General features: G+C 48.3%; 1 protein-coding gene across 1 annotated transcript; it reads left to right on the plus strand.

Annotated features, from left to right (window-relative positions):
* The first annotated feature begins 17,528 nt into the window (after positions 1 to 17,528).
* Positions 17,529 to 19,503, plus strand: LOC149346508 (uncharacterized). Its single transcript, XM_089586462.1, has 3 exons — positions 17,529 to 17,915; positions 17,978 to 18,190; positions 19,342 to 19,503. The coding sequence occupies exons 1-3, from the start codon at positions 17,713 to 17,715 to the stop codon at positions 19,496 to 19,498; spliced, it is 573 nt and encodes a 190-aa protein (XP_089442588.1). The 5' UTR covers positions 17,529 to 17,712; the 3' UTR covers positions 19,499 to 19,503.
* The last annotated feature ends 994 nt before the right edge of the window (positions 19,504 to 20,497 follow it).

A 20,497-nucleotide genomic window follows, 5' to 3' on the forward strand; every position in this document is an offset into this window, starting at 1 on the left:
ACCAAAAAATCTTTCAATGCATACTACGTCCGGCTCAAGAAGTTCGCGATGAAGGATTTTGCAAAAAGGTTTCACATATTATACACACGATGCCTTCTAACGCACGTTTTATAGGTCCACACCCGATTATATGGATTGGAGTTTTGGAGCAAATTACGTTACTACCAAAAGATGAATCTAAAAATTATGGAAAATGGCTGGAAAGTTCTAAAGAGTGCACTTTTATACATCACTGTAATTTAGCATTATACTGTAGCTTACATATCGAAAATTTACGCATTTTTCTAAAGTAAGGAATTTCAGCTTCAGATGATTTAGGTGCCCACAAGAACCCGTCTTCTCAACATCAGAGAACATTCTGGCCCCATCTTGAAATCTGTCTGAAATTTGTGAGTGCAATCTGTTTTCCAGCACCACTAATGATCAGCTCCAAAAGGAAAACGGCAATAGCAATTGCCAAAGACCCTGTGAAAGGCACAAAGAAAGCTTTCAACTCGGCAGTCTGGTTCTTTTGAAGATAGGGACGTCGACCGTCATCGCTCTCGGAAATACACTCTCGATGGCCCGTCTGCGCCAATTCTAGCAGCGAAGCTTCGTCTATTCTCCGCAGAAACTCGTGGTATCCGCGCAAGAAGGGATAATTTTTGCGGACGGGAGTTACAAACCAACTCGTGCTTAAATGTTCTCTCGACTGCACCATATCAGGTCCCCATCCCCGCACAAAGCACCTGGGCCACTTGAGTGTGAAGCAAACGTGGTTCTCCTGTCGAGCGCATGAGAAGCAGTGTGTTAGATGTGGAACCAACATACGCTGTTTTTCTTTTCTTTCTTGATACGCTAACCGCAGCTTCGAGTAAAAGCTGCTTGTGTCGGTCTTCGCCACCAGAATGAGGTGCGTGAACGTGCCCGCCACGACGCACGGAGTCATCCTTCCGCTCTCCAACGCCTCCTCAAGTTCTTGGATAGTGTCGATGACGTCAGGGAATGTCTGCAGACTAAGCCTTGAAACAAGCTCGCTGCGGAAATAACACGACAGGGGGAGTATCGCCATTAGCCATATGCCGAAGACTATGACCCTTGCCGACACTGACCTTGTTGCCCGTGGAATTGGTAACGAGGTTGCATAAAACGAGGCAAGATGCAGCATCAAAGAATCCGCGACTACGGTCACTAGCCCACGATTTCCCTCCACAAGTTCAGCAACTACAGCAACTGCAGAGGCAGCAAGCAATGCCGCAACAAGGAGAAAAAGCCCTACCTTAGACTTCACAAGGATACTGAAGAAAGAGACCGGGTGAGGACGGCTGCTTCTGACGTAGAACGTTTCTTGCCCATTTGCGACGCTAGCCGGTAGAGCGAACCTCATCGCTAACCATTCGTTCGCAATGGTCATTTGTATTGAAATGTCGTAATAGCTTTTCAACAGATCCTGGTAGTGAATTTTGATGTCGCTGTAGAAAGTTCGATGCACTGTGACATTGTACAAGCCAAGAGCGTCCAAAAGTAATTCCGTTCTCCATATGTTCGAACAGGGGCCGGAAGCTTCAGACTGAAGGCATCCGACGCGGACGACACTGTCCCTTAGCTCGCTGCGCTTGTCCGACCTGACATCTTGGCCATGCAAACGCTCGGAACAACCCCTTGAGTATTTAGACACGTAAGTATTTACGCTCTTTCGCTGCGTTGGGTACTCGTTCGCTGAACTTTGTATTTTTTCGTGGGGGCCGCAAGAAAAGTTTCTGACCGTGGACTGTGACACGAAGCGGTTAAGCGTGTCCCGTACCGCGCTGCTCCCTTCGATCACTAGCCAGTCGACTAAGTTGGTTGACTGAGACAAAATTACAGTCTTGTTCAGGCACGTTGAGTCATTTAGGCCGTGGCCTTGCAACAAGACGTTTGTCTTGATACTCATGCGCCTGTTGCCCTTGAAATACCGAAGCAGGTATTCACTCGGCAGTTTCCATAATGTTACAGGCCATGGTACCAGGCTAATCAACAAGCGGTCTTCGTCGTCCCAGCGTCTTTTGCAAGTTACCAGGGCTGTGCGGTCGTCTCTCGATATGTGGGACTCAAGAGCATGTAACACGTAAGTGCTTTTTTCCGCATGTCCTAGGCATCCTTCTATTAAATGTTTCCTTTGTAATAAAGCTTGAAAGAAAAAATGAAAAAACAAAATTGTCGATTTTTTCTTCATTATATCTCACTACAGCAGCGAAACCTTGGCGAGTGCTTTTCTGCAAAGCAACTTAGCTTCCTTATGAACTGGCTTCACCTTTAGATAGAAAGACTAATCAAAAGTTAAGACAATAAAGCCACTTGAATCAACATAACGCTAATACATTGTTTTTAATGTGCCTGGAGTTCAACTTTGGAACCCGTATTTTATGAATGCTTTTGGCTGCCGTTGCCTTGCTTATGCAGCGATGTGCCCAAGTTACCACTTCTAGGTGGGTCGACAGCTAGTTACTCATCGCTTCTGATGATTGAATGTTAAATGCGGATCTAAACTGCCCTGCTAAAGGAAACTAAGCTGACATGGCTCAGAAATAAATTTGGTTTTTCGGTCCCACGTAAAAGATACAACAGCTCCATGCAATGTGCACTTTGATTATTGTTCCTAATCTTTCTTCTTAAAATTATCTGGCAACCTTCACAGGCTTAAGGGCTATTGTCTTGCCTTTCGCGTCGTGCTAAAAAGTCCTCTTGAATGGAGAGTTCCGGCGGCCACATGCTTAGAATGAGTTGACGAAGCTCTCATTTTCTTAGGCAGCGAAAATGTCCCCTGTAAGCATTTCAAGCAGTGCGTACAATTCTTGCTGAAACTTTGTTCATTCCACCAGAAGAGAAGTATTTTCACCAGGTGAATGTTCTCAGCTATGAATTGGTCAACATGCGTCCACTCTGGTCAGTAAGTGTGATACGAAATGATATCAACAATGCATTTTTCGCGCTCGCTCTGCGCAGCTCACCCCGAATCTCCTTATAACTCTCAATCGATCCCAAAATGACAGTAACGTTTCGAGCTCTGGCCCCTCCGTACCAAGAACACGATTGCACGCTTCCCGCTGCTGTAAACAACAACATTTAATATTTATAGACGCGATTGAATCACTTGCTTGCTGCAATGCAGGCAAGGGGAACCTTGTTTTTTGAAAATCAATGCATGGGAGACGTCCTGAGGGACCTTCGCCAAGATGTGGATAGGCATTCAAGAAGTAGCTTGTGTATCGCTCCACAGTGACTTGAAAACTGACTCAAGTGGAGAAAATCTGCTTCCCGCTTTATAGCATATCAGTTCGCCTTCATACAGCACTCAAATTGCACTCAATTTTCTTTTCGTAGGCAACCAACTTGTATAACACCCAAAAAACTGAGCTCCTACCACGCCTTGTTCCTTGCCGCGCACTAAACAGAAAATAGAGTGAAGTTGTTCCCCAGTTGGTTCATATTGCGCAAAGGAAACCGGATAAAAAGACGCAGGAGAAGAGCAAGGAGGCAATGATGTTGTTTGTGTGCCTCGTTGTTTTTGTCTGGCGTCTGTTGCGCTGGCTCCACCTTTGCACACTAAACAGAAAAAAACAACATATTTTATTTTACACCTTATAGCCTCGCGACAATATTAAAATACAGAAAGTCAAATTAAGCTATTGGCTTCATTTCCAAATTCCATTCATCTGCCATATCGAAGGATATAAGGAGATCATGTAACAGTACATTGCTTGTGGAGCCAAGGCCAACGCCTGGTGCCTCTTGGGACCGGTCCCTTACGGGTTGATCCAAGCACATCTCCTGTCCCTTGTACAGCCTACTAAAAGTTTTCACCAAAACCACCCCCGGAGTCTCATCGAAGGACGGCCTTCTCTTCATAATATATTTCGTAGTTGCGTCTCTTCTGTGTATTAGATGAGCTATGGTGAGAAAATAGCTTGAGCCGTTCCTCTCAAGAAAGAGCATACCGTAAATCATACCTCATTTATTTTCACCGGGAACATATATCAGCTACTACAAAGGCAGGCGTTGATCCACAATTTAAGCGCCTATGACCACATCGTATCCATAGTTCTTAGGTTGAGCGCACATAAAAATACAGCAATTCTCTTTGCCAGCCGCCTGAAACTAGACATTTAAGGTATAGTGAAAAATTGAAGCTTTAACAACAAATTTAGCATTACCACCTAGTACTCTATCTTCATCCAAAACAATAAGACAAATATACCTTTGCAATAGAGAAGTTTTCAGCAAATCGTATTTCCAGTTGCGAAGAAATATATTTTTATATAATTCGTTTTTTGAACTCAAATGTTCACATCGTTTCAGCAGCATTCTAAATGTCGCTACGGATGGGTATCAAAACACTTCCTGGTTGATCCCTCCAATATGGACTTATACTCTAAAAGAAAATTTTCATAACTTTATTGTACCTGACGTAGCATAAGCCAATGGCTGAGGCGAGCAGAATATCTCAACGCGGCAGCTGTGGTCAGCGATCCTTGTGTGCAGAACATATTTAAAATCTTGTGTCTTTTTCAATCATATTCTTAAAGAAGAAAATACGATATCATTTGGAGTTAGGCCCACCTCAAAATTATCAACAACAATCACTCCTCTCAAAATTTAGACCTAAATCCACCTGAGAGAGGGACATAATATAGTTTGTTAATGGATTAGTTAAGATTAGTAAGTAGTAAGGATTAGTAAGTAGTAAGAGGGGAACCACTGCTCCACCAATTCGAACGAAATCGCTCGATCAGTGGAGGAGGCCTGCGGCACATTCGTTCCACCAGGAAAAAGGGTAAATAGTCACCCTACATACGCGAAGTTTCAAAGGCCAAGCGGTGCCAAGTGGGTCATGCGGTTGCTTGCACGGATGAGTTCTCTTATTTTGGATTTGAAGCGTGCAGCTTGTTCTGTTCTAAGCAGCAGACAGACGCTTCGGTGGCAGCAACACAAAAAGCTCTTTATTCGAGGCAGCAGCGTCCTTTTATAGGTAACGCTGCATACTGGTCAGGCACACGTCATTTCTGGTACAATGTTATCTGACCGACTGGCTCATACAGAACATTCCTTCCTCCTTAATCAAAGCTACACGCGATTCTTTCCGCGTTCATAACTGGAGGCTTGATAGCGATCAGGAGGGCGTCTTGTTCGATTACTTCTTCGCAAATGAGCCTCTTCGGGTGTAGTCATTGTTGATGCGGTGGAACTTGAAGGCTGCGCTGCCATTTGTCTTACCTCAGGCTGCGATGCCGGTTCCTCATTTGAAGTGGCGTCATCTAAGCGAACATCCTCAAGCTTGTCCGCAGTGGGACCACTAATCAGGCAGCCAGCAGGGGAATCTTTTTCCGAGGGAGCTGATGGCAAGTCTCGCTGAACAGCGGCACTTGGAGTGGACTCAGGATGCGCTTCTTTTGCGACGTCCGGATGGAGTGAAGACTTTGCACCCGATATCCAGCTGGGTCTCAAGTGGTCGATATGCACAAAACGAAACTGGTCACCGACTTTGACTACAAACGTAGAGTCGCTTGCACGTTGCATTACGACCGCTTCCTCCCATGACAGGGTTTCCCCTCTCGTAGTCTTGACGAGAACTGCATCACCGGCTTCCATCTGCGGGTCCCTTCCTCGGCCCTCGTTGCGATGAGTGGCGTCTCTGGCTTGGCGTCTGCGCATGTCCTGCACAAAACTTGGCTTCAGGAGCGAAAGCTTCACTCGGGGTTGTCGTTTCAGTAACAGCTCAGCAGGCGTTCTTCCTGTTACGGAGTTCGGGGTGTTCCTGTAAGAAAGCAAGAAGGCGTTAAGTCGTTGATGCAGAGTTCTGTTCTGCCCTGTTAGGTTATCGTGAAGCACTTGCTTGAGTAGAGTGGCATTTGTCGTCTGAACTAGCCTTTCTGCTTCACCGTTCGATGAAGCGTGGTAGGGTGGCGTACGCGTGTGGCGAATCCCGTGAGAAGAGGTGAAATTGGAGAACTCCTGCGCAGTAAACTGAGGTCCATTATCACTGATCAGTTCCTCCGGGTAGCCATACGCTGCATATATCTCCATGAGACAATCGACCGTTTTCGACGTCGTCGTAGTGCGGAGGAATTTTGCTTCTATCCACTTTGAGTAAGAGTCTACTAGAAGGAACAAGTTCGAACCATCATTCATGGCGAAATCGACATGGACTCTCTGCCAAACACGAGGTGGATAAGTCCATGGATGCAATGGCCCTGGTGCCTTCGCAGGCATGGTCGTTTGGCATACTGTACATTGACGGACAGTGCCTTCATTGTTCTTGTCAATCAACGGCCACCAAACAAACGAGGTGGTGGCGCTGCAAGCAGCCGTCTTGAACAGACGCACGTTCGCATCGCTCCAACTTTTTGAAGCTTTTTGGCCCGGACGTTTTTGGGCTAGGCTCCCAAAAATGAATGGGCACCCCCATCGTGTTCCTCGCCACCTGTGGACGATGGTTTCAACGCTTCCGCGTCAACGAATACCCCAGGAAACCATCCGGATGCATCGGATACGCCTACCGCCGAAGCCGCCAACATGGCTTCTCAGCAGCCTCGGCAAGACGCCGCGGTAACATCGCTTTGCAGCGGCACAGATGACGCGGCCCAACCTGACGCCGTGCTCGGTGCCGACGAAAGCATGGCGGATGACGAAGCCATTCAAGTGGTTGCGACGATACCTGTCTCCAACCCATCCTCTGTTCTTTCCACGGAAAACAAGCCGGGAAGCGCCCCTTCCGAGGTAGGATCTTGCACGTTTCCGTTTTCGAAATTTGCCAAGCAACCTAGGATGGGGTCAGGCACCTCGCGGATGGCTCAAGAAAGCACTTGCTTTGAGAACAAACGACACGGCGTAAAACATGTCCACTCGTAGATAGCTATAAATGCTCGCTTCACGGATGCGCATTATCGATCGCTAGGCTAGAGTGTACTAGAATTTTTGAGTGGCGCGACCGGCTGCCGTGGAGTGGGCCTTTTCGTGTAGAAAAGTAGCGGCGGCGCTGTAGTCGACCACTCTTGAAAGCGTCGCCCGGCCACTCCGGCCTCGCAGGCGGCTGCTCGCCGGTGCGTTTGCAGAAACAGCGAATTTTCACAAAAGGAACGTAAAAGATTGATGTTTCATCACAACTGAACTACATTACCGTCTCGGCTACAACTAACCTCCGCTGGGCGAGCACCTGGTAGGCTCGGGGAGATTTTATGATGCGAAAAATGGTTGTAACATGAGTGGCTGTGGTGAAGCACGACAAAAGGTTATTCTAGAAAACCATATTATTAACGTGCTGCTTGTAAGCAGGATCAAACGTCACTATTTGAGCGATCAGTGCCCTTCATTCATTTTATTGCTTGTTTATGATCAAGTTTTCTGTACAAAATGCATTCTAATGAGCTTAGTGGAGCGTGTGAGCAGTATGGCGGTGACTGCTTAATAATTTTTGCAGATGCAATTCTGCCGAAGGCAATTGGTGCATATTGTCAGTTGCTGCGTTTATATGGATCCTACAGGGGCACATAGAATTTCTAGCGCATCGAATTCATGCAAACAGCGTTAATGCGCTAGGAAGGCGCATCGCATTAATGCGCCAGATGAGCGTTGAGTTACGGGGGCGAGTCGACTCATGCATGTGGCGCTGCGTTCTCGCGATAGTTAATGCGCTACATGTAAATAGGGTATTTTATCACAATCTTTATTCGAACTGTAAGATGCAGACCTAAATGCAGGCGAAAAGAACGACCAATTTTCTCAGCATCCAGTGCACCGTTCTTGATGGGGTTTGTTGCCTTTTGGAAGAAAACTTTCAAATTATCAAACTGTACGAAGCAGAGTTTATATTAACGTCGTCAGTCTTCTTCGTACAAATCTCGAGAAACTAAAAAAAGGCAAGCATCAAATTTAACTCAGTAGTATAGACAAAAATGTCACAAATTCTTGTACTGCAATAATCCACTAGGACATCCACAGCGCACCAAATTGATGTATGATACACTACTCTCAAATATACCCGTAATTTCAGAGAGAGAATTTTGCAAAATCTTCGTAAACATCGTAAATATTTGTTCCAATCTGTACACTTATATTTCTCATTTGTCCACTTGAGAGGCTCCAGCAGACGCAGTTTACAAGCAGATTTACAGGTTTATAAGCTTTGTTCCATTTTTTCTTTAACGGGCTCAATTTCGTGCGTTTCTGTAGAGGGTACAGGGCCTGAAATTGAAATTCTGCAGCACACATTTGCTTTAATTTAACATACTCTCTCTAATGAAACAAATTTCATTCTAATTAGTCCAGCAGTTGCCTCAACAGAGCACTTATGTGCTTCATGTCCGCACGAACACTTCACAATCCACGCTGCCTTCCCTTGTCTACTTGAAAAACACTGATCTCTCGATGGCGAGTACGCCTGTGCGAAAGTTAAACTTGCACTCAACGTATGACACACCATTGAAGTCGGGGAATTCATGTAGTTCCCACGATCTCGATGGCACGGCGAGCTTGCGAAGGTCGTCAAGGGAGGCGGCTGGCTCAGAAGCAAAGTCGACGACTGCGTGATCCGCTTCTTCGGCTTCGTTATTCTAAGTAACGGCTGTTGCACGTTCGTCTGATGACGCCACTTTACCTCGGTCAATGCGACGTCGTTTTCTTTCGCCGTCGTTATCAGACGCGAACTGACGCCGTTTTGTCAGTGGCTGCGGTGCCAGTATTTTCTTAGTTAGGTATGAAGGCACATTCGGCAAAATCGTCGGCACAGCGTCAGGCCGAACAGTTGGTTTGCCTCTTGGCACTCGAACTTCTGTTCCGTTAATTATGTGCACATAATTTCTCACGATTAAATGAGGCTCAAAGTGAAGCTCGCACACAGCGCAATCCGCGTCGCCTACACAGATTTCTCTCCCAGACAAGTCGTCGCTCTTCATCTCTTGGGGCTTTAAAAAGCGATACCTTGCGGCCTTGGACCATGCGAGCGTGCCCAGTCTTGCACCCGGGCGCATAACAGTGATTTAAACGCTGTTTTCTTTCCATTTGAGTCACAAATCTGCGATAGAGCTGCATGCCCCCACGCACACACACACCTACAGGTCGGAACACGCCAACTTGCTTCAAGAGTGTACGACGCCAGCGCCACCGCTATTTTCTTCAAGAAAGGGGACGCTGGTATGCAAGGCGCGCCGGCTTCGGTCGCGCCACTCAAAAATTCTAGTACACTCTAGCTAGGCTGTGCCTCAGCGTCCATAGTCACCCCAATGGGCAGAATCGATCACTTTGCAGATAATGAACATACTGAAGAAGATGATTGGCAGCCTGTTAGGCGAAATAACAAGGCCGCAGCCGCCGATACAGTCAGTGTTAAATACACTGTGATAATTAAGCTAACCTCACCTGGACAACTAGGGACACTCCCCGCACAGTGGCTGCACGAAGCTGTTGCTAATGAGCTTCGAAAAATTCATTTTCACTCTGGCTTTCAAGTACGGCCTCTTGAACGAAGCAATCAGTTTGCTGTCGACATATCGCATATGCATGCCAGAGACCATCTGATTCAAGCTTATGAAACCATACGCCCCGGCCAGATCCGCGGGGTCATTTTTCGTGCCAACGGGTTAACAACCGAACAGCTCATGGCAAACCTCACGTGCTACTCGTGCAGAATAATAAACGCCAGGCCTATGGGCAAGAACGGAGCAGCTCTAATCACGTTTGAGGGCTCCAGACTTCCCCGAAAAATTCATCTGTACAGCACACTCCTTCTGGTAACACTTTATCACCCGAAGTCTATCATATGTGAGACCTGTCACAAAATCGGACACAGGGCAATTTCGTGTCCACTAGTCGACCAACGTCGATGCTCGCACTGCGGTCGCCTTGCACATGGAAACCTCGAGGTTTGTCCGACGGAACCACTATGCCACAATTGCAGAGGTCCCCACGTAGCCACGGACCCAAAGTGCCCTGCTCGGCGGCAGGCCACAAAAACCTTGAGGAATGGCATTTTCCGTCGTATCCGAGTATCGCGACGAAAAGAACGCAAACAACAAGCCGAGATTCTACGTGGTAACCAAACGGTGTCGACGACGGCGCACAAGAGCCCTGTCAGTACACATCAATCAGCCACGGAGTCAATTGTGCTTGTTAATCAGGACTTCCCTCCACTACAAAAGTCAGCCGTTGCAGAAGACACGAGACTGCGAACATAAAACTAAACGGCAAGGCGCACACAAGACCTCCACACAATCTGAGAGCAATAGTCAAAGGAATTCCACCTCATCTCTAACCGCAGTTCTTGAGCATACCGCGACGACACCAAAGCAAGCGCGCATTCATCGGGTTTACGTTGAAACACTCCGTGATACGCAACGCGGCGCGCAAACTAATCTTGCAAAAGATAGTTCGCGTACGCTACACTTAGATGAAAACCAGCTCACGCGCATTGTCGAACTGGTCACTGCCGAGGTGTTCAAGCGTATGCTCCCACTCTTGTGAATGTCACAGGTTTCTCCGAATCAAGAGCCCGAAATTGGGCACGCATCATCTTCACTTCCGCGTACCTTTCAGTTTAATAATGGCAGGAATTAGCGCAAAACCACATGACATTTTTGCTTCGGACTCTCCTATATGGTTCTTCCAATGGAACTGCCGGGGAATCCGTCGCAAACAAGCGGAACTTCAGAGGAGACTGTCCATCACGCCAACGCCTCCTCTAGCTGTCCTGCTTCAGGAGACTGGCATTAATAAGCCAATCTAATAGGGTACAAATCTTACTGCACCCCTTCCATAGAGCACCGGCGTCCCGGGCAAGGATCGCGATCTGCACCTCCAATGGCCAATGGGCAGGCATGCGTTCGTGTTCTGTCGCGCACGGCCCACACTGAACTAGATACTTCCGTGTGGTACACGCAGACGCAGAAAGTAGAGGGAGTACGCCTTAGCTTAGATGGCGACAAACAAGCCTTAGTTTTTTCAATTTATGCGCGATCATTCGGTACTACGACATATCGAGTAGATATGTCTTTTGTAGAACACTTCTTGAGGATATATCCCCAGCATCGCGTTGTAGTTGGGGGTGATTTTAACGCCATGCACAGCAGCTGGGGATATCATCACTCAGATGCTAGGGGAAGGCACCTTTGGCAGCAAACTGTCAGAGCGAAACTGACCATAGCCAACGACCTCACGCTACCTACTCGCCTTGGCCAGCACAAAGGTCAGCAAGACACTTCCCCAGACTTGACACTAGTGTCTCATCCCAGTTAGATCCTATGGTCGAAGGCTGATGATGTCATGGGCAGTGATCATTATCCCGTGGTGGTCTCATGGGTTCCTCGAGGGCGGAAAACATTACAGCGGTAATAACGCCGTCGAATAGAGGAGCACGTCTCATGGGACGATTTTCGTAGAATGCTCGGTACGGTGAACGTTCCCACAGGGTTAGACGAGCTCATTACTCAGATCAGCAATGCTAAGAAGAAAGCTACAACTAAGCTTTCAGTCAAGTTCGATGCCCCAAAGCCGGACTCCCACCTTTTGAATCTGTGGAATCGTAGGCTTCGGGCTTTCAAGGCGTATCGCCGATCAGGCCGGACACCCCATCGGAGGCGTGCTCTCACTCGCATCAGTCAAGAAGTTGAGAAGTATACTCTGCAGCTCGCTCTCCAAGACTGGCAGCTGCTGTGCCACCTACTCAATCGAGAAGCTAACTTATCGAAGGCCTGGCACATATTTCGAGCTATCCTTGGACACAAGAAGCCAATTGACCCTGCCCAATGCATGTCCTTGAAATTGAATGTCTCGCCGGCGAAGTTAGCTATACAAGCAGGGAAGATATTTTTTCCCCAACCTGAAAATGCAGCTGCCTTGCCTGTGGACCCAGTATCAGGTACATCAAACGATTACGACGTTCCCTTCACATTAGACGAACTGGAGGCAGCTATGTATGACTCCAATCACAATAGCGCCCCAGGGCCGGATGATATACGCTACTCAACACTTCTGAACCTTCCCAAGTCACATAAAGTTGCCCTCTTGAAAGAGATGAACAAGTACTGGGCCAATGGTGATCTTTCTCTTGCCTGGAAGAAGTCAGTGGTAATACCAATTCCAAAACCTGGCAAGCCAAGTCGAACATTACAAGACCTCAGGCCAATATCGCTGACGTCCAACCTTTGTAAGGTCATGGAACGTATGACTCTAAGAAGACTTGAATGGTACTTAGACAAGTACGTCCTGTCTCCTATGCAAGTAGGTTTTCGTCGGGGGCTCTGTGCCCAAGACATTCTCAGAAGGTTTTATAACGACGTTCTCGCATACCCTAGCAGCGCACAGCTCCGAGTGGTTGTTGGGGTAGACGTCAAAAAGGCTTTTGATTCTGTGCCCCACTCGACCATACTTCGCCGGCTGCAGGAAGTGGGGATAGGCGGCAACCTCTACCGTTTCGTGAAAGCCTTTCATGCAGAAAGATCTTTCTCAGTAATGGCTGGAGATACTCAGGGTGAATGGCAACATAACCAAACAGGTGTCCCCCAAGGCGCTGTCATATCACCGGCTCTTTTTAACATTGCTATGTCAGGCCTTCCGCCAATGCTGTCGTCGATATCCGGTCTTAATTTTGCCGTGTATGCGGACGATATAACATTGTGGACTAATTCAGGGTCCCCTGCAGAGCAAGAACTAGCCCTACAAACAGGCCTTAATGCCGTCCATAAATACATCAAGAAGTGTGGAATGGAAACCTGTCCCGAAAAAACCGAGGATGTGGTTGTCTTAAATGGTTCGCGGGTACGAGCCGAGGCCGAACGCAAACTTATCTCTCTTCATTTAGGGCACTCAGTTATCTGCCGGAAACAAACAATCCGTATACTCGGCATGCTTATTGACGAGGATGGAGGAGCCAAAAGCTGGCTTCATAACACGATGCATAGCTGTGCGTGGATGGGGAGTCTCTGCGCGTGGATGGGGAATCAAGGATGTGGGGCTCCGTCAGATTACCCTGGCACTCATAACATCAAAAATCCTGTACACATATCCGTACATGCGGCTTAACGCAACCCAACGCCTTCAGCTTGAGCGAATCAATCGCAAGGCGATGCGCCTGGTTACTGGTCTACCGCAGTACTGTCCAGTAGTGAACCTACACGCATGCAGCAAAAGCAATGCCCTGCAGATCTGGCAGAGCAGCAATCGCTGGCCCAGCGAGTCCGTCTCTCCACAACGGCGGCTGGCCGACAGATCCTGCGGGCTACAACGTTGACAACTTAGAGCCACTTTTGTCCGCTGCCCCGCCATGGGAACTGATAGACTTAGTAGATGGTATGCCATTACCAAAGAATATGAGTTCGGCTAATCCTCAAAGGCGCAAAGCTGTCGCCAAACGGCACGAGAAGACATCATACAAGTTAGCCCAGGAAGGAGCCATCCAACTATACACAGACGCCGCTCTGTTTCAACACTGCGCCGCTATAGCTTGTCATGATTCTGTGTCAGATACCTCTGTAGTTCGACGGCTTTCCGAGGAACACACCGTCACCAATCTCGAACTCATTGCCATACGACTTGCCATTACTCGAATAGTAGAAAGACAAGATCCGGCTCCTTACACCTACCATGTTTACACAGATTCACAAGCAGCGTACACTGCCTGCCGCGCAGGGGGAGCTGACTATGCCGTTCTCAACACTATTCGAACAGAAGCCCGTCGCCTGCGAGAGGAGGGCTACACTGTAATTATCAAATGGATTCCTGCACACGAAGGAATCACTGGAAACGAAAAAGCACGCCAGGCAGCGCGCGCAGCAGCTCTTTCCGCACCTTTGCCTGGATCCACATTCGTTTCCGCTTCTTGGCCCCCTGATGACGTTGCGCACCCGTCGTCGCCCCATATGGACAGGGCGGAGACATGGCATCGCGCACAACGCTATCGTCGCAGCATACTCCAGCACTTGGCCAACCCTGAGCAACTATATCGCCGTCCACATAGCGCATTGCGGAGACTGGAGGCAGTGCTCCTTCGCCGAGCCCAGACCGGCCAGCTTCTATCACCAGCGAAGTTGCACCTCATAAACCCGCGCTCATACCCGACTCCTCAGTGCCCGACGTGCCCTGCCAGAGGCACGGCCGAACATCTCCTGTGGAGCTTCCCTGCCTTTGACGCAGTACGGGAGAGAGCACTCAAGTCCCTGGGCGGGCTTCGACCTGGAACCCTGCAGTAATGGGTCGATCCGCCATCGCACATCGGGCCATCAGACGCACTCCGGCTCTGGCGAACTTTTCTTTCCTACTTCAAGGAAGATGAAGGGCCAGGCCATCACTTCGCGGAGCCGACCTCGGGACGACACTACCTCGAGGAAGAAGCGGACACCGGTCCCCCACCCGCACTCCGACCTTCACCCCCACCCCCATCCTCACCCCCACCCTTAACCACTCCCCCACCCCAACCTCCATGAAGCACCTTAGTTCTGCCGCAAGGCATCGGCCTACTAAATGCAGAAATAAAGACGTTAAAAAAAAAACGACCTAGCAAGCATTTTCATTCTTTGCATTCCAGGGTGTTCTTCATGTAGCAATGTTAATACTGCTTCTCGAAGTTCGTCCGGAATGATCACTCGCTGGCTCCCCGTGATGCAGCCTTGCTCATACGATTGTTCGTTTCGACGAACGTAAATGGGCTGAAATTTATCATCGGGGTGCGCGGGCCAACCAGATAAGGTGGACTGCACGACTTTGGAAAGAAGGCGATCCCTTTTAGTCGCAGCAGCAACCTGGCTTGCAAGGAGAGGCGTTGCCTCAAATACTGCAAGGCATTCTTCAGTGTCGTCTTTATGCTTGACCAGAAGTGGAAGCCTTCAAAGAGCGTCGGCAACTTCCATGTTTTTGCCGTTCCTGTAGCGCAGTGTGTACTGAGAAGCTGCTAAGGTGATAGCCCAACGCAAATCCTAGCTGCAGCCAAAAAAGGAATTGGTTTATCTGATGCCAAGATCCCTAACAGTGGTTGGTGGTCTGTATACAGCATGAATTTGCGCCCGTACAGGTATCTATGAAACCTGCTCAGACCAAAAATTAAGGTTAGGGCTTCCTTCTCGCCTTGCGCATAGTTGCGCTCCGCTGCACTCAATGTTCTGGAGGCAAATGAAATGGGTCTTTCCGAACCATCAGGCACGACGTCAAAAATTACTGCCCCAAGACCGTAGTCCGACGCGTCGCAGCTTAAACCGATTGGCTTTTTCACGTCGTAAAAAGTCAGAACTTGACTGTCAACGAGACGCTGCTTGGCTTCTACGAATAATCTTGAACATTTGACCGTCCACGCCGAACTGGTGTCTTTTTTTAGCAGATCGTACATTGGTGCAGCTACTGTGGCTGAATCTTTGATGAATTTGGCGTAGAAATTCAGCAGACCTAAGAAGGCTCGTAGCTCAGTTACGTTGCTTGGCTGAGGTGCTTCCGCGATGGCTTTTATCTTTGCCGACGTTGGAAAAATGCCATCAACTGTCACTCTGTGTCCAAGATAAATGACGGACTGCTTGAAAAATTCACATTTCTGTTCTTTTAGAGTGACATTGTCCTTTGCCAGTCGTTGAATTACCTTTTCCACAGTTTTTTGACAGTCGTCTATATTGTCGCCTACGACGACGACGACGTCGATATAGCATTCCACTTTTGGAATCCATTTTAAGACTTCGTTAATTAACGACTGAAAGATAGCGGGTGCGCTAGAGATGCCGAATGGTAGGCGCTGAAACTGGAATAATCCGAGATGAGTGTTTACGGTTAACAGCGCTTTGCTTTTCTCAGCAAGCGGCACTTGCTGATAGGCTTGCGATAGACCCAGAACGCAAAAGATTTTACCTCTTGCGAGCATGGAATACAAATATTCCGGCAGTGGCAAAGGGTAATGGTCAGTTTTTAGAACAGGATTTACTGTGACTTTGTAGTCGCCGCATAACCTTAATCCTGCGCCGCCTTTCTTCGCGACCACTACCAGAGGCGGTGCCCAGTCACGTTTTGTGACCCTCTTTAGTATTCCGGCTTGATCGAGCTTTTCCAGCTCCTTTGCTACTTCCTCTTTGATAGAAAATGTTATTGGCCGTGCTTTTGAGAACACTGGTTGAGCCCCTTCCTTTACAAAGATGCGAGCTTCGAAGCTTTTGACGACTCCCGGGGTGCTCTTGAAAACCTCGGGATACTTTTTCCGTAAGTCTTCTACCCTCTGCTCCAATGACTTATCCGTGGACAGGCTGTATACTGCTTTCCAGTTTATCTGCAGTTTTTCCAGCCAGTCTCTTCCCATGAGAGCGGGCATCGGCGTTCCGTTTCCCTTCACTACCACTACAGGCAAAGAGATTTCGCTTGCGTCCTGCTTGACTAAGACGTTTGCTTTTCCAGTTACCTTCAGCTTTTCTCCAGTGTAAGTGCGCAAAGACACATTGGATTTCACACATTTAACATGCGGGAAACACTGCTTTAGAACTGCTCTGGTACGATCGTGATCGCTGCCCCTGTGTCAATTATCATCGAAACAGTCTTCCCTTCAATGTTCAGGTCGACGCTGTAGCCCCTTGAACTTTTGCCCGAGAAGAACACAGTCTGACAACTCAAGTCTTCGGATTCGTCATCCATGGTGTCGACGTATCTGACAGCTTTTGCTTTGGCTCCGCTTTTGCAGACGGCTTGCAAATGCCGTTTTTTGTTACAATTTCTGCAGGTGTGGTTGCAATACCAACATTTTTCTCCCGCATGACGCTTTCCGCAATGCTTTCAAGCACTTAGCCGCTCTTCCTCGCGTTTATCTTTTGGCCACGCAACCGTCCTCGATTTCTTTTCATTATCACGGCGATGTTCGCCCTGAATGTCTGTCTGCTGCTTAGAACAGTACACAGCTGACCATCTATCATCGCGTATTCCTGTTGACCATTTTCCAGGAATGGGCGGGCGCAGATGATTTCTTTCATTACAGCACAGTGCTTTTCTTAAAATAATGAGTTATTTTTTCGCCGTTAAATGACCATGCACATTCCAACACTGTTTTAGAGAAATAAAATTTTGTGTACATCTCCTTGAGTACTTCGTCGCATTTCATGGCCTGCGTTCTGGCCTTTAGTACTTTTCACTCCACGAACAGCTTCATTCTCGCATCGCACCCCTAAATTAGGCATAATTTATTTTTTCACTTAGTAAACACGCCTTTTGCACTAAACTCAGAGACTGACATCTAAAACTAAATAAAAATAAATGGGCTAAACGAATACGCGAACAGAACGCTCTGGCTTTAGCTCGAGCGTACCTGGTTGCACCCTTACCTCAATGAACACAACTTCACCGCCTTGTGCAATCAACTTCAGTTTTATGCGCTAAAAATACTCCGCCAAAACTGCCTCAGCGTTCGTCTTAAAGGTGCACTGAAGAGGATTCTGAACATGTCTTTTTGCCGCGGGAACTTGATGTACACGTTCCCAGCATTCTTAGGAGCTGCGACTTATTGCCCTGTGTGGCCGATTTCCTCAATTAAATCTAATTAACGTCCGGCTCCCGCCTTTCTTTTTTGAATTCGGCCTCATACGATGGGAGGAGTCTACCAGCGCGTCGAGTGCCTTTCAGCCAGTTCCGTGGAGGCTTGCCGCTCCGTCATCGGCGGAGTAATACGTAGTAATACGCGGAGTGACTTTTTGAAAATGCGCACGTTGTTGGCCGAACTACGTTCAGCCATTTGTGTTTTTGTAAGCCGATGAGATGGACATCGACGATCTCACAGAGCTTGAAAGAGAGATTCTTCGGCGGACGGCAGATTTAGGCACCATCTCTTACGATAGTACGCCTTTGCGCGATACGGCCGAAGATAGCAGCAGTGGCCATCCGTCCGGCCGTACCACGGACGAAGACTCGGACGCCGATGGCTCCGAGGACGGCTGGCAACGAGTGGGAAACGTGGACTGGTGAGTGATATGAACTCTATTATGCTCGTGGCACGCATCGCTGACATCCGTTTTCTGCGAAGGTGCCAGTGCGACGGCTGCGCTGCCATGCCGACAGCCATCGAGAACGTCTGCTGCCGGGAATGCCCGGCCGCCGTTAAAAAGCAGCCGGGACACAACTGCATCACAGCGCACCCCGAGTTCGGGTATCTTTGCCTGGACGAGGGTGTGCTGCAGCTTGCATATTTAAACATGCGGCATTACCGGCAGCCAGGCATGGGCGACACCGCGAACGAGTAAGTACAACTGCAAGCTTCACGGATTGCGTAATAACGCTACCGGTGCTAGCTCTTGCAACTACGTTTATTGACCACAGTGCGATCTAAAGCGCATACGCATGCGGTGCTGTTCTATTTAAAAAAAACGACAGAGAATGCCTAAAACTTCGTATACAGTGCGGAATCACGGTGTGCTATGGCCATAACTACTGCAAAAGACTGCAGCTGTCCACTGCGCAAACAAATGGGATCAGGATAGTTTGCACTGACAAAGCCCATTACTGTGCAGGAGACAGACTCATTCTCCTTTCAGGAATTAGATTACGAGCTATATAGCATAAGAAGCATGGAACCTTTTTTTACCTTACATGCTGTCATTTTCAGAAAAAGGAACCTTATTTACAGTTTCAGGAACGGCTGAAAATAAGGCAGACCTTATTGACTGCTAGTCTAATACATGTCCGGGTTCAGGTACGTCGGGATTTTGGCTGGTTTAAATTTATCTTTATTGCAGTTGGCAGCAACTGCTGAGCCAATTCGAAATTTCAAAGGAGATTGTCCTATCAGAAGTGGGCTTCTGGCACCTATATATATAAATTTCCTTAGTTGCAGTGATAACATAAATACTAGTAAGTGTGATGAAAAGTGTGCTTTTGGAGCATTTAGCAGAGTTGTAGAACTTGGTTCCCATATATGGAATTGTACATAGTGTATATTGCCGCCCAACACCTATCCTTTCTTACTATCGCTCCCCCCTTTCTTTCCCTCTCCCTGTCCTTTTATTCTCGCTAGCCGCAGCTCAGGTTTGGATGGCAGATGCCGCGGCTAGCAACATCGTTAGCTTCCATTGTTATTTTTTTTATTATCAATAAAGAGCCACTAGCAACAACAAGGGAGGTCAGCTTGAGACATCTAGAAAAGAGTGAACATTGGGCCTCAACCTTGGTGTGCATGCTTACTCAAGTCACCATTGTTTAGTGTAGTTACAGGAATGATTGTTTTTGGTTCAAATGAGTAAATATGCAGAACAGGCACTCTTCTGGCTGAATTAAAAAAATTAGGAGGCGGCTAGGGGTCAGAACATTCTGTCCCCTCCCGACTTGGATGCGCATCTGATCAACTTCATCCTGTGTACTGCTTGCTACATCTAATCATTGGCATTGTTTCAGGCACTACCGGTTTGCTGCCTACAGGCAGTGTGTGCTCTGGCTGTGGGGGCGGCTTGGGCGCCACAACAGAAGGCCCCTGCCCGCCTGCATGGTGAAGGCAATAAGGGCAAAATATCCTGGTGAAAACCATGTAGGTTTTCAGCTTGCAACTCCTTAAAGCGGGTAGACGACGACGACGACCAAGAGCGTGGGAAGAGTAGAAGACGACAACGAAGTTCGGACTGTGTTCTCGGTGCCGCTAGCAGCTGTTCTTTCCTATTTGTAAATATATTCTTTCCCGCAACATATTTGGTGGAGGTGCGGCTTTCCCCTACGTCTACCAACGACGGAGCTCCGCAGCGGCCGCCAGTTGCCTTCCCTCATCATGACCCAAGACGCCTCCCAGCAAACCTCAGCCCCGGCCATGACATCACTCGTTCTTTCTCCCCCTTGTGACCCTGGGACATTTTCTGGTACCGACAACACTGACGTCGACGACTGGATCAACATGTACGAGCGAGTGAGTACCTACAACCGCTGGGATCCGACCCTTATGCTCGCAAATGTAATATTCTACCTAAAAGACACTGCCCGGGTCTGGTATGAGACCCACGAAGACCATCTAACCAGCTGGGACGTGTGCAAAGAGAAACTCCGCGAATTGTTTGGACCGCCGCTCGGCCGAACACTTGCTGCTAAGAAGGACCTCGCCTCCCGAGCTCAAACATCTACGGAGTCCTATGTGTCGTACATTCAAGATGTGCTGGCCCTCTGTCACAAAGTTGACGCCAACATGCCCGAGTCTGACAAAGTCGGCCACGTGTTGAAGGGAATCGCCGACGATGCCTTCAACTTGCTCGTATACAAGAACTGCACTACAGTCGACGGAATTATTAAGGAATGTCGACGCTTCGAGGAAGCCAAAAGCAGGCGTATTAGCCAGCCGTACACACGCCTCCCCAACACGGCTGCGACTTCTTCATGTGAAGACCTGCGACACAGGGAAACTTCAGCGCCCCCAGAAAATGTGACCCGCATCATCCGACGCGAGCTCGAAGCTATGTCCCCTGCCCCCCTGCATCTACATGATGGCGACAACCGCTTGCCTACCATCTCTCTGGTACAAGCTGTCGTCCGCCAAGAGTTTGCAAACCTTGGTTTCCAGCCCGTCAGCCCT

Source organism: Amblyomma mixtum, chromosome 4 (assembly GCF_055824585.1).
Source record: "Amblyomma mixtum isolate Tamu chromosome 4, ASM5582458v1, whole genome shotgun sequence".
NCBI classification, from domain to species: Eukaryota; Metazoa; Arthropoda; class Arachnida; order Ixodida; family Ixodidae; genus Amblyomma; species Amblyomma mixtum.

Excerpts from the sequence above, each read along its gene's own strand:
- LOC149346508 (XM_089586462.1), top strand. The coding sequence starts at position 17,713 with ATGGACATCGACGATCTCACAGAGCTTGAAAGAGAGATTCTTCGGCGG. Across the intron at positions 17,916-17,977 it reads CGAGTGGGAAACGTGGACTG|GTGCCAGTGCGACGGCTGCG; the intron begins GTGAGTGATATG and ends TTTTCTGCGAAG. Across the intron at positions 18,191-19,341 it reads ATGGGCGACACCGCGAACGA|GCACTACCGGTTTGCTGCCT; the intron begins GTAAGTACAACT and ends GCATTGTTTCAG.